The sequence below is a fragment of the Poromitra crassiceps genome (genome assembly GCF_964638095.1).
Source record: "Poromitra crassiceps genome assembly, chromosome: 18".
NCBI classification, from domain to species: Eukaryota; Metazoa; Chordata; class Actinopteri; order Beryciformes; family Melamphaidae; genus Poromitra; species Poromitra crassiceps.
The window spans coordinates 29,586,355-29,601,185 of NC_139636.1; the positions used below are offsets into that span (position 1 = coordinate 29,586,355).

Sequence of the window (14,831 nt, forward strand, 5' to 3'; positions counted from 1 at the left end):
TCTCCACCTCCCTCTGGGGTTTCTGCTCTGAGTACCTGAGCAGGAACACCTGGAGTCCATCAGCCCTGGCTAGGGTTAAATGGAGGCTGGAGTAGAGAGCAGTCAGATCTCTCTCCGACACACACATCCCAGCAGCAACGCCTGGAGAGGAGTAACCTTTTGTTCTTACTTTGTTTGTTATTTTAGTTTAGGCTGGAGTCCCCGGTAGTCCTATTTTCGGTTTAGTCTAGTTTAGCTTTTCTTGTTTTATAGCCTTATACTGGCTTCGACGGCCCAAAGGGGTTGGCCCAGGCCCTTTTGTTCAGTTTGGCCGGATCTCCAGTCTTTTTGGTTTGTATGCTTTGTTACTTTGAATATTTTGATTATAAACATTTTGTATTCTTTGTAAACCTTGTCGTCCTTCAATATGTTTTGGTCTTCTGTTGAGCCTTTTATGCCTGTGTTTTGAAGACCGTAACATATTATGGGGGCTCGTTCCAAACATTTTGTGATCCGTGTGTATGTAATCCCTTTGTTTCATCTTTTTTAGGTAGTGTCGTTTTCCGTGCCGGCATTGTGCGGTAATGTTGCTGGTCTGGTTGCTGGCCTCAGTGCTGTAGCTGTTTTTGCGGTGGGTACTGTGATCGCAAGCTGTGACAGTAACTTTTTTCCCCCCATGTGTCTAATCTGACATGTGTGTGTGTTGCTGGGAACTTTGTTTTGTTTGCTGTCATTGAAAGTACTTCACATGCGCACGCACAGTTACTTTTTTATCACAAACCGTGTTAAAGGCAAATCGTTTTTCCTCCACATATTGATCGTTACATAGTGTAACAGTGTGGAGTGTTGCTTTGACCCTTTGTATTCCGTTATTTTTCGGCTTAGTGCCTGTTGCTCGTTTGGCAAGCTTTTGCGCGCAGGCCTGGTTTTTGTAGCTTACGGGGAGAAGGTTTTGACAGTCTAGTCCAGACTATGGCAGACTTTAATTTGCAGGAGTTTGTTGCACAACCAACACTCTGGGTTTTTCATAAATGCAAGGGATGATTTGGTTGCTAGACGTTTATGTTTTCTTGTGATCAGACATAGGTTTATAGATGTTTTTTATTTACCTTGACGGTTTCAACTGATTTGGTTGCTATCGCCTAACATGTTGGCATCACTGTTTCAAAACATCAAACGATCAAATCAGAGCTATTGTCTGCGTTAACTGAGAAGGGGCTTTTGCCTCGTGCGTCGCCAGAGGTAAAGGAGTCTTCGCTGGGGGCGCACGTTCCAGGGGAGGCGATCCGAGCTAAGGAATTAGACCTTGAGATGCGCGGGGATCAGCTTAGCAGTACGGGAGACAGAGATGCAGATAAACAGGGACTTGGAGAGTCAGAAAATGGAAGAGGAAACTAAAAGACAACCGCTTCGCTTACAGGAGCTTCAATTACAGCTGGCTTTCTCCTCCACTGCATCCGAACCGCAATGTGAATAGATGCTTTCGCATGGTTCCTCCTTTTTAGTGGGAAGGATGTGGATAAATACTTTGTCCTGTTTGAGCGTGTCGCAGTAACATTAAAATGGCCCAAATACATCTGGCTTCTGCTTCTCCACTGCGTGCTTATTGGTAAAGCGCAGGAGGCCTATGCATCCTTGTCTCCTGACTCAAGTCTTGACTATGAGCATGTCAAGGTCGCGGTGCTTCGAGCATATGAATTGGTTCCTGAGGCGTATCGGCAGACATTTCGCCGGGTCAGGAAAACTTGATGTTGATGAATATGTTGAGTTTGGTCATGAGAAAGAACCTCCGTTTGATCATTGGTGCCACTCTAAAAATGTAAATGATTTTGACAATCTTCGTGATCTGTTATATATGGAGGAATTTAGAAACTGCTCGCCAGACAAAATTGCTACTTATATATCAATGAGCAAAAAGTATCCAAACTGTCCGAGGCAGCTGTCCTTGCGGATGAGTATGTACTCCCTCACAGGGAGACGTTTGAGAGGGGTCATTCCTCGTCTCTGAGCGTAATGTCCCAATAGCCAAACCTTTTATTTTTGTCCTCTCCTGTGAGTGAGCCAGGCTCTAACATACACATGTCACAGGAGCAGCTTGTTATTGAGCAAAAACGAGATCAGTCTCTAACCCCTCTTTTTGACGCTGTTGTTCCAGTGGATGACGTTGAGAAAATGCTCACTGGTTATTTTTTTAAAGGGGAGGTGCTCATGCGTAAATGGGACACCGTTGCACGTTATCCACGGAGGATGATTGGGGTGTTGGGAACCAAATTGTGGAGTTTATTATTATTATTATTATTATTATTATTATTATTATTATTATTATTATTATTACTTTATTAGTAGTCCTTTGGGTTGAGTCTAGTTTAGCTTTTCTTGTTTTATAGCCTTATACTGGCTTCGACGGCCCAAAGGAGTTGGCCCCGGCCCTTTTGCTCAGTTTGGCCGGATCTCCAGTCTTTTTGGTTTGTATGCTTTGTTATACTTTGAAAATTTTGATTATATTAAATAAACATTTTGTTTTCTTTGCAAACCTTCTCTGGCGTCCTTCAATATGTTTTGGCCTTCTGTTGAGCCTTTTATGCCTGTGTTTTGAAGACCGTAACACAGACGATTTTGTCCAAAGCGACTTACAAAGTAGCTACATTTTGTCAACCGTAGAGAAAGCAACAGTGTATCAGTCTTCATCAGACTTCTAAGAGGAATAAGACAGAAATGTTACCTTTCACATCTCTGCTGTAATGTGATGACAAAAGAACAAATCTAATACCAATAAAGCATTGCAAATAATACCTACATTTGTCATGATTTTGTCCTGAAGCTACTGTATATGGGAGTGGATCATCCTTGAAAAGTGTGGGTGTTTGTCTTTCTACCTAGCATCTATCACGTTTCTAATATTACCATCATGTTAGGCTCACACTGTTAGTTGTTAGTGATGTAGAGATGATATTGCAACAGCTCCAGTCAAACATAAAATAAACAACATTCTACCCCTGTCAGTTCTTTTACTATTATTCTGAGTGCTCACACACACGTGCACACATGTCTACTTTTTCTGACTTAGACCTCTCAGAGGTATACCAATGAATAATGTGTACTACTATACTGAACATCTGAAACTTAATCATATGGGTGATGTTATAATGGCAATGGCCTTGGATATCTGAAAACTCATATTAAAAATCTAACATACTTTAAACCAAAGCAGTATTATCAGGAAGGGGGAACATTACTTTGGAAGAATCAGAACAGACCCATATGAAAACAGTTAAGCTACATTCATATATTTTGATTGTTTTTACTGTTTTGTGTCTTTCTCCTTCATGGAAGACCACAATGAATGTTGAATGTCTGTGATGGAAAAACGTCAATCTGTGTCTCTTTGTATTTTACACGACAGCACCTTCTAAACTTTTATTTAATTTAGAAAAGTTACTATAAATAGTTATTTATTCATGCAGTATGAAAAGACAACCAAGCAGAGTTCTGGGTAGGCGACTTGAGTTTTCTTTTCTTCTGGAATGTCAGAACGCAGTAAACATCCAAGCTGCCTGCATCATGTGCAGTATATGACGAGTTGGGAGTGAGAATGTGTTGTGGCATTAACTGCTGAATACTGGACAGGGATTGGCTCCAGTATCTGTGATGTCACGAATCATGCTTGTTGAAAATGTCCTTTTCAGTGAGCTCAGAGAAACGTTCCACTTTCAGCAGAGAAATGTAAAAACAGTCTTCTAGTGTCAAACTCTGCACAGACATCATTCTGCACAGTGAAGCTCAGACATCCACCTGAAGGAACAAGAAGAAGAAAAACTGATTTTTGACTTTAGGGGGTCTTTAATGTTTCAGCGATTATATTAAGGCATAATTTATTTGTATGCTGCTCAGTAATCAGGCTGAATATGCATCTTGCACCCCTTAACATGTACATGTATAATGACACTTCAAATCAAACTGTCATAGTTAATGATTGTTGCATCACTTTACAATAGGGTACACAAAATGAGTAACTAATTGGCAGGTAATAACTAAGTAATGATTCAGTATTCATTAACTACTCCGTATAAGAGTAACTAATGATCAGGTAATAATTAAGTAATGACTCAGTACCCATTAACTACTCAGTATGATGCATCACTTTGCATGCATCAATTGACCGACTAATCAGTAACTAACGATTAAGTAATATATTCACGAACTGACATTTATTAATCCTTAACAAACGATTAACTACTCTACTCATGGAACTGACCGACTAATCAGTAACTAATGATTAACTACTATATTCACGAGCTGACATTTAGTAATCATTAAGTAATGACTAACTACTCTACTCAGGAACTTAGATACTAATCATTAACTAATGACTACCTACTCATTAACTATGATTAACTAATGACCAATTATTAATTAACTACTCATTAACTAACTATTAGTTAATGATTAGTTTACTAGTAACTACTACATTATTTGTGTACCTTATTGTAAAGTGTTACCCAATCGTCAATTTGAGCGTTTTTACACACTCCATATAGCCTAGTAATCAATCTGTTTTTAAGTAGGCTATAGCCTACTATGGACATCACAGAAAAAACTATGAATAGGCTATACGAGGAATCAGCGTGACGTCACAACAACAACAAATCACCGCAAAACAGCCGGGACCGCGGTTAACTAGTATGAGTTGTGCCAAACAAACATTCATACCGGTATGTCAAAAACTATACATGACATCGCTTATATTTTGACATTCTGAGTGAGAGCAGAAGTAGCTCAAGAAGTTGATGTATAATATATGTTGTGTTAAAGTTGTCACAGTTTTTAAAATGTGCACCGCACCCCTTTGAGTGAGCACTCAAAGCTGGCTCCATAGGGTTCCATTGCCGTTTCCACCCGGGAACGTGGTTTGTTTGCCAAAATGCTGCTTACTGTCACTATTCCAGTAGGCTATGAATCATAAACTGACAAGCCTTAATAACCCCCTAATAGGGCTTAGGGAAAGTGACTGCCACAGCGTTTACGCAACACAGGCACACAATGTGTCACCATGCACACCCTCCTCCACCCTCCTCCTCCACCACGTGTGGAGGAGGGTGGATCCCCTCCGTGGAAGCCCGACAACATAGACAAGTTTCATGTTTCACGGCAGCTCTGGATGAAGACGCCTGGAAGATCTCCCCCCCGCGCCTGTGGCAGAAGAGCCCAGCTCTGCAGTGTTTTTAGAACAAGGTCTCGGCTTTTATTTTGAAGGTACACTGACCCACCATGTCTGCCTTATTCATTCTTCAACTCACATTATGAAAAATGCATTTAACACTCGAGCACAGATGTGTTCACAAACTGTCACAAAGACTTCCCCCCCTCCTGACACACACAGAGGCTGCTTCTGTATTACTGTCTTATTACAGTTACATGTAAATCAGTCAACAATACCAATTAACAGGTTGAAGAATAAAACACAATATAATACCTTTCATCTTGTAAATGTTGCCTCGTCATCAGTGAAAGTAGAAGACTGATACTGTGTGTGTGTGTGTGTGTGTGTGTGTGTGTGTGTGTGTGTGTGTGTGTGTGTGTGTGTGTATATTTGGAGATATATTTCATAATTATGCCAATATGCTTTGAAGGCACCACAATTTGCATTTCCAATGAATATTGATGATAATGATGTCAGTGTTCACCTCTAGTTCAGTGGTTCTCAAATTGTTTCACATGAAGGACCCCTAAACTGACAAAAATTAGACCACGGACCCCCATCTGATAGGATTTTGTCCCACAGTCCCCCATATGATAATAAGACTGATTGTTTTATTACAGAAAGTGTAGCCTATATAACCCATCACCAAAATAGTCATTGTGTTACTTATGAATGGAATTATAGCTCAAATAAATTACCCCCCTTTTGGCTGGGGACCCCCTGGAAACTCCTCAAGGACCCATGGGGGTCCCCGGACCCCCATTTGAGAACCACTGCTCTAGTTCACTTCCCCTCCCCAAATTCTCACACAGTGACCAGTGATTCAGGCCCTCCGGCTACACGCATCACTGCTGTTGTTGTTGCTGTTCCAGTATTTCAGCTCAAGTCAAAGATGATGATTTTATAATAGCGGAAACAACCAGCATCCGTCTCATGCATGGCTCAATTTATGTGTGATGAAAGCGGGTGGATTCCCCACAGTGTTCAGTACATTACTGGAGTTGACCAAGTGAAAAAGTGGGGACATTCCTTCCTTGCGTGCCCTGACAAACACCTGACATGAGCGCTGGTGTCCACACATTGTCCTCATAATAGAGGAGCTTCCTCAAGTCCCTCCAGGGTCTCATTCTAACCCGGGCGCACAGCACAATAACACGTGGAATACCTCAGGGCAGCCAGCCAGGACATGAATCAATCCTTCTCACTCTGACAAGTTTCCACAAGTGTTTTGTGTGTAACTGAAGCTTAAGGCTCCGAGCTGTGGCAGAGGCAGAGCTTATTTAAAGACATGCTATTTACACTCCCAGATGAGAACGAGGCTACGCTTTATGACTGAGAGGTGATCATTTACAGCAGCAAAGCATTGATCGAGTGCGCAGTTTGGACGGCGGACGAGCAGGTTGGTGCACACACACACACGCACGCACACACACACACACACGCACACACACACACAGTGTGACACTTTGAGCGGTTGAGTCTGACACGAGTGGCTGTAATGTTAACGTCTCATTAAGTGGATCAAAGGTTTATTGGCAGTTCCATGTTTAAAAGGGTGTTAAACCTAGATGGTTATTGGGGTCAAGTTCACCAGCTGTTACTGCAGCAAACTACTTAAACTGACACATCTGTTAAGTTTATTAAACCTTGTCAGAATGAATCTATCTGCCTTTAATATGCACATTTCATGATATGACTTCAGATTCTGTGAACTGCTAAATATAACTTTGTGTCTGTTATGAACTGTTAACTGGCATGAGTGCAAACATGCTCAGACGTTCAAGTGAGAATCTATGCACAAGTTTTTTTGAACGGACAAAATTAATAAAATAAAACAAAACAATAAAATTAAACAAAAGTACCATGTAGACAACTATCAGTGATGAGAGGTAAATACTAGATGTCAGCTTTCAGTTTGCTGCATGATTTGATATTTACATTTGATTCAGTTTTACAAATACTAGAAATCTTGTGTGCTACGCGCGCTCAATTTCTAGGGTGGAAACTCTGGAGAAACTATCTTTTCCCCTTAACTCACCCTTGTCACCTACTTATACTCCCACCACTTATATAGCCTCAGCCAGGAAGGATCGACGTCACAATTGCTGTTACAAATTGTCAAAAACAGCACTCACAGATGTCTATAAAGTTTAAACTTTTAATGCGCACAGCAGCAGTATAGTAGGCTACAACGGATGCGTTTCAGCCTCACAGGCTTTCCTCAGCGTTGCAACGAGTGCTGTTTTTGATTTAATTTTTGAGATATTTGGATCGGCACCCAGTAACCATCTTTAAAACGTTGGGTTGAGCACGCCAGTTCGTTGATTAGTGTTACAAATTGTCACAAATCATGACTGACACCACCATAGACAGAGCCCACATAGCCAATCAGAATCAGATCAGAATCAGAATCAGAATCAGAATGACTTTATTGATCCCAGAGGGGAAATTGAGTCATGCTACAGTTGCTCAAACTCAGGCATGAAAAAATATAAACATCAACAATTGTAATAGGCATATGAATGTATCATAAACGTGAAAAGTGAAAGTTGGCAGAAATATAGATAGTAAATACTCAAGAAAATTACAGATACTCCCAAAAAATGATTAAGTACTGTAACAAAGTATTATTTCTTTGTTACAGTACACCACTGTTAGGTCACATTTAAGTCTGTGATTATATCATATTGTGCAAGATTTTATTCGTAAAAGAATAATTTAGAAAATAATTTAGAAAATCCCTGTATGTGGACATCTTTGGCTCAAACCATTTCACTTTGTCCTCCTCCTTTAATTCCTCAGACAATTGCATTTGAACAGATCCATGTATCTCCACAAATTCATTGAGTGACTTTTGGAATATTGCAACACCTTCATTCACCTGTTCAGTATTTCCATCAGGCACCAGTAACGCTTTCATTTCATTCATCTTGCGTGTGCAAGCCGCAAGTTTCCCTTTGCGGTTATTTTTGAGTGATTTGAACTCTTCCTCTGCCATGCCAGCAGTAAAAGCAGAAAAAGAAAAAAGAGAAGGTAAAAACATCAAATAATAACAGTGAGAGCTGCAGCTGTAAGTAAGTAAAGTAAGTAAAGTAAGTCAATCTTATTTATACAGCGCTTTTCACAGACAGAAAGTGCTTTACACGTGCAGAGATAGAGACATTAAAAAAGACATTAAAAAAGGCACTAAGCCACACAAATGGAAAAGCAATACACGGCAAAGCATAATGCAAACAAGATATTAGAAGAATAAAAAACACAATAAGCAATGAGAGTAATGAATGCTTAGTGCGGAAATACCCATGTGTGCAAGACAAAACAAATGCAAATACAAAGTGTGCAAGGGAGTCAGGTGAAGGCCTGTTTAAACAGGTAGCTTTTTATCTGGGTCTTAACTCTTAAAAGAGCCAGCGTTATCTGGGGAATGATCAGGACCTCGGTTTTGTCAACATTTAGCTGTAAGAAGTTATCTGCCAACCAAGCAATAATGGCGCTTATCTAGGAGCCATCTAGGAGGCGGGATAATTGACAGCTCTGACAGCAGGACAATATCTTCTCGCTTCCATCCAGACTTCAAACCATCTAAAATGCTGCAGGAACTCATTCTCATTCTTCTGTCAAATTAGCGTCAGTGTGTCTTCCTCACAGACCAGACCCTGTTCCAACATGATCCCAGACAGACGGCTCAGTGATGGATGGCGTTTCATCTCCCTCTTCATCACGCTGGCAGGCGTGGTGGCCCTTGGCCGGGCGGTACCGAGGACAGACCCACCCGTCAAGCCCGATCAGCCGTTCCTGTTCATGTGGAACGCGCCGACGGAGCTGTGCGCCGAGCGCTTCGCCGTGCCTCTCGACCTCTCCCACTTCCAGTTGGTCAGCAGCACTCTGAGGGCGGCGACCAACCAGAGCATCTCCATCTTCTACACCGACCGCTTCGGCATCTTCCCGTACGTGGACGAGGACACGGGCGAGATGTACGACGAGGGCCTGCCGCAGCTGATCGACTTCGACGAGCACCACGAGCTGGCGGAGGATGACATCGAGTACTACATCCCCTCGCACCAGCCCGGTCTTGCCGTGCTCGACTTCGAAGAGTGGAGGCCGCAGTGGAACCGAAACTGGGGCAGCAAAGACATCTACAGACAGATCTCCATTGACACGGCAAAGCAGAAGAACCCGGCGCTCTCCGACGACAAGGCAGAGGACAGGGCGAAGTTCATGTTCGAACGAGCCGCCAAGAGATACTTCCTCGGATCCATCCGCATCGGGAAGAGACTGAGGCCGAACAGACTCTGGGGGTACTACCTGTACCCCGACTGCTACAACTACGACTACAACCAAGACATGGCCAGCTTCTCCGGAGAATGCCCCGATATCGAGAAGCAGAGGAACGATGAGCTGATGTGGCTCTGGAACGCGTCCACTGCCCTTTTCCCCTCCATCTACCTGGAGGAGGAGCTCAGAGACTCCTACCAAGCCCGGCTGTTCGTCCGCCATCGCATCCGGGAGGCCATGAGGGTGTCGATGCTCCCCAACAGCTCCTACGCCATCCCCGTCTACGCCTACATCCGCCCCGTCTACAAGGACAGCGTCGACGACTACATGTCAGAGGTCAGTCACAGCTGCACTCGCTAAAACGATATGTCGATGACACACGTCTGTGTTTCAGCAACATCATGTATCTTAATGTAACCTTTTATTGACCCAATCAGGTTAACCAGCGTGGCACTCAAAGCACACAGGATGACTTAAAAAGAAAAAGAACAAGACTAGGTCAAAACCTAGTATATGGCTAGACTGTGTTAATGGTCTAACGTCATGAGCCAGTCAGTCAGTCAGTCAGTGACAGACATTCGGGCTACTGACCCCACTGTTGCTGTCCAGGCAAAAAGTACAAGTAATATTTGCATTCCAATGCACAATTTCTTACCGATATATGTTCAAGTAAGAAATGCAGCACAAATGAACTGGATATAGGTTGAATCACTGTGGATTTGGGGACAGAAAGAGAGTTAGAAGGGAATGTTGAAGATTATTACCCTTTTTTTTTAGAAGAACTAAAGCCAAGGCCTCACAGGAGTATTTGTTCCCCAATTTTTCAGTGTACTGTGACCTCTGACCTTTGAGACACGCTGCATGTCGATGTCACACTGCTCTCCTCTGATTGGCTGACTGTCACAGCGCTGCATGTCCACATCACAGTGCTGTCCTCTGATTGGCTGACTGTCACAGGGCTGCATGTCCACATCACAGTGCTGTCCTCTGATTGGCTGACTGTCACAGCGCTGCATGTCCACATCACACTGCTGTCCTCTGATTGGCTGACTGTCACAGAGCTGCTTGTCCGTGTCACACCGCTCTCCTCTGATTGGCTGACTGTTACTTTCCAGTTCGACCTGATCAACACCATCGGAGAAGCCGCCGCTCTCGGTGCCGCTGGCGTTGTTTCCTGGGGAGACATGAATGTCGTTGACACCGAGGTAACGCAAGCGCCATCTCCCAATATCCTGTTTCAACAGGAAATACGTCAAATTAAAGTATAAGTCCACACAAAGATGAAAATTCTGTCCTTATCTACTCACCCGCATGCCGATGGAAGGGCGGCTGACGTTTAGTCCACAAAACATTTGTGGAGTTGATCATTGATGATCATAAAATGCTGTTTCTTTGTTTAATAACCAACTGAAGAAACAACTAAATTATGAAATATCTCGCAATCCCCCCTAGGACTCCTGTTTGGACGCCCGCCTCCATCTGGAGCGCGTCATGAACCCGTACATTCTGAACGTTTCCATGGCGACACGGCTGTGCAGCGAGGCACTGTGCGGGGTCAGAGGTCGCTGCGTGAGGAAGCAGTGGGATGCCGACGACTTCCTGCATCTGGACGCCCGGCGCTTCCGCATCCAGCGGCAACGCGGCGGCAGGCTGGCGGTGGAGGGCAGCCTGTCGCAGGACGACGTCGACTGGTTCGACCGCAGGTTATTATAGCTTTGCACTTTACTTTTTTTTTTTTTTTTTTTTAGGATTCAGGACTTTTTGTTTTGGATTTGAGTTGAGTTGAGGTTTTATTAGTTTCAGTGTTACTGTAGGTTGAGGTTTTATTAGTTTCAGTGTTACTGTAGGTTGAGTCTTTTTGGGGGTATTTGGGGCGAGATAAAAAAAGCTCAGAAAAAGTATTCGTAATAAAAACAACATATCATTTGAAAAAAGAAAGAAAGAAAGAACAGTACTCACTTAGGACAGATGAACAACCATCCACCAAAGGCAACCAGAATCTACCTAAAATACAAGGCTTATGTATGAAATGAATTGACAAAGGCAAGAACTAAAGACATTGTATCTATCATTTTAGTTCATTTTTTTTAGTTTGTTTCGTAAAAACACAATTCAGTTATTGTTATAATGTTTCCTCACACCTAGTTTTCGTTATTTTGTTAGTTTTCATTCACGATAATAACCTTGGTTGGACCGCAGGTTCGACTGCCTGTGCTACGGGAAGGAGCCGTGCCGCTCACCGCTCACACTCAACAACCTGATCCAGGGCGCGGTGTGGACGACACGCAGCCGCTCCGCAGGAAGATGCCCCGCCCCCACACTGCTGCTGCTGCTGGGGGGCGCAGCACTCTGGCTGACCGCTGCTGTGTGATGCCCCGCCCCCACACTGCTGCTGCTGCCGGGGGGCGCAGCACTCTGGCTGACCGCTGCTCTGTGATGCCCCGCCCCCACACTGCTGCTGGGGGGCGCAGCACTCTGGCTGACCGCTGCTCTGTGATGCCCGCCCCCACACTGCTGCTGCTGCTGGGGGGCGCAGCACTCTGACTGACCGCTGCTCTGTGATGCCCCGCCCCCACACTGCTGCTGCTGCTGGGGGCGCAGCACTCTGACTGACCGCTGCCCTGTGATGCCCCGCCCCCACACTGCTGCTGCTGGCTGACCACTGCTGCACTGCAGATTTATATGAATCTTTTAAAGTGGTAATCAGCGAGATCTGCGTCTGTGTGTGTGTGTGTGTGTGTGTGTGTTTGGAGTGGAGTTTCTGCTCATTTGTACAACCCCAATTCCCAAAAAGTTGGGAGTATTGTATATATATATATAGGGTATTTTGTGAGTCGGATCAGAACGCTGACCCTGATGCACCTAGCCACTCCCCCTACCCACCCCTCGAACCCAGACCCTCTACCTTCCTACCCCTATAGCTACGGCCCCTTTTCCCTAGCCCCGCCCCTTACCATGGCCCCTCCGACTACCCAGATACACCTAGCCACCCCTCCAACCCTGACTATCCCTAGCGACGGCCCATTTTCCCTGACCCTGCCCCCTTTCCTGACCATGCCCCCTCCTATCACCAAGATACACCTACCTGACCAGAAACAGCTAATGAAGGCTATTTAAAAGCTAAGCTGAAAAGATTATAGCAGTCGTTTGAAAAGACTTACAGAGCCCACCTCTCTGATTCGTTGGCTGTTCCACAGTTTAAAAGGCTGCATCTTCTTCTGAGTGGAGTTTTGTACTTCTAACAAACCAGCAGGAGAAGACCGGAGGGCTCTTGATGGAGTGTAGAATACCAGGGATTCTGTAATGTAGTTTTTTTATATCGTTTTGTATGCAAGTAAAATAACATTAAAATAAATGATAAAGGACACTGCGAGCCAGTGCAATGCACTTGTTGCCGGCAGTGTGAATATGGGTTTGGGTGTTTTGGACAGATGTATTTCAATTTCAAATGTAAATGATGATGTGTAATAGCTGAGAGACTATGGAAATATTCACCACATTCAGTTTGCAAAGTTACTGCTTTTAACAGTGAAGAAATGTTGAGGCCTTTTGGGTTTGTAAATCTTGTCTGTGAAGAAGTGCAGTGTTTTCCCCTGTTCACACTGATCATCTGATGGAAGGTGTGTTTCTGGTCATGTTAGCGTTTTATTCCGAAATGTATTCATTTTGGAAAAGGTCTGCTTTCTGAAATTCTGAAGTCAGTAATTGAAAAACACAAATGACTTGATCTTTAGAAGCAAAAGTCTCAAATTTATTTTCTTCCTGATTTTCCCCTAAATCTCTCCACAATTGTACTTTGACAAGACCACCCCCCCCCCCCCTTTCGCTCCACCCTCTTCTGATCTGGAGAGAGCCATAGACTAGCAGGTTGGCTTGGTTCCAGCCTTAATACTCGTTATATAAGGATTTTTCAAAATGTCTATTGAGAAAATGAATGGCGAACTCTCTTCCGGGACAAGAGATGTCACGTAACTGTGACTGTGACAGCTCTGTAAAGGGGATATTGATGTACAAATGTATGCCAGTGTATTCCAATAAACTAACACCTCTGTCATTCAATTAGACATTTCTGGCCTGAGAAATTACTGACCATAGCAAGCGAAGGTTTGTTTCTCATGAACCACAAATGTTGACTTTTTTTACCTCTTTGAGATGACCTCTGTGTACTTACATTTTGCTTTACTGTTTATAATTCAACTGAGCATGAGCAGAAATTTCATTAGAGCCTAATATGAAGGCAATTTAGAAAAATCAACCTTTTTGAGCTGAAAATTGGCAGCCATCTTGCACTTGAAGGTCAAAAATAGGTCAAATAATCAAAATGACGTACATTATTAATCCCTCGACCCAAAAAGTCCCAGAAATCATGTACTTTGCAGCATTGTAGGCCAGACCATTGAAAAGTTATTTTCCAACATAGCCAATGGTAGCCATTTTGGATTTAGGGCTATAAAAAAAGTTGCCCGCATTTTCATGAAACGAGCAGGAGCTAAATTTGTTTATTAACCTTCATAGATGACAAATCCACGGAATGATCGGAAATGACCCAACTAAAACCTGTATTTAATTTTGCACAATAAAGGCAGTAGCTATATTGTAAGAAACATTTGACTTTCATGACTGAACTCTGGAAACAGTCGATATAAAAAATGATTTTTTTAAATTAATCTTTGTAGAAGCATTGTCTCATAGCATTATACATTTCCAGAAAAAATAAATAATTTCAATATGTGTATTTCAATGTGTATTTAAAAAAAAATCTGTTTTTAAAACCTATGTTCAGACCATAGTCAAACAACAACCAACCAAGTTCCTGCAGTTATCATCTTGTTAACAGTCAACCTTGGGAAAATGACATATGTTCACAATAAGGGATTTGTGAAAACTCCTTAAATGTTAAACCATTATGGCTATAATAAGACAACCACAGTTACCGGTTGATAATGTACAATAAAAAATACACATATAGGCTTGCAAGGCTTGAACAGAACATCAGCATAATGCAAATTGTGTACGTATGCATGACTTCTCACAGATACTTGTTGGTTAACATAGCCTACACAGGCCTACGGCAGAGTCTTGCAAACCCGTACCCGCACGCAGCGCCGGAACCGACCCGTACCCGCGGACCCGCCTGACCCCTCAATAATAGAAGTCCCGCGAGCCCAGCTGTGATTAAACTAGGGATGTTCATCAATTATCGAAAATCGATAATCGATCGTTAAGGATTGGAATCGATCCTGTGGCATTTGGATCGATTTTTTAATTATAAAAAAAAAAAAAAAAAAAAAAAGAATTTTTTTTTTTTTTTTTTTTTTTTTTGGACTAGGTTTGGGTGGAATTCGTTCCTCCTCGCCCCACTCCATTGCACAGCCGA

General features: G+C 43.1%; 1 protein-coding gene across 1 annotated transcript; it reads left to right on the forward strand.

Annotated features, from left to right (window-relative positions):
* The first annotated feature begins 6,490 nt into the window (after window positions 1-6,490).
* On the forward strand, window positions 6,491-13,732 carry LOC310792670 (hyaluronidase-5-like). The gene is made up of 5 exons (XM_083654390.1): window positions 6,491-6,578; window positions 8,806-9,790; window positions 10,570-10,659; window positions 10,907-11,157; window positions 11,654-13,732. The coding sequence occupies exons 2-5, from the start codon at window positions 8,846-8,848 to the stop codon at window positions 11,823-11,825; spliced, it is 1,458 nt and encodes a 485-aa protein (XP_083510516.1). The 5' UTR covers window positions 6,491-6,578; window positions 8,806-8,845; the 3' UTR covers window positions 11,826-13,732.
* Window positions 13,733-14,831: the final 1,099 nt, after the last annotated feature.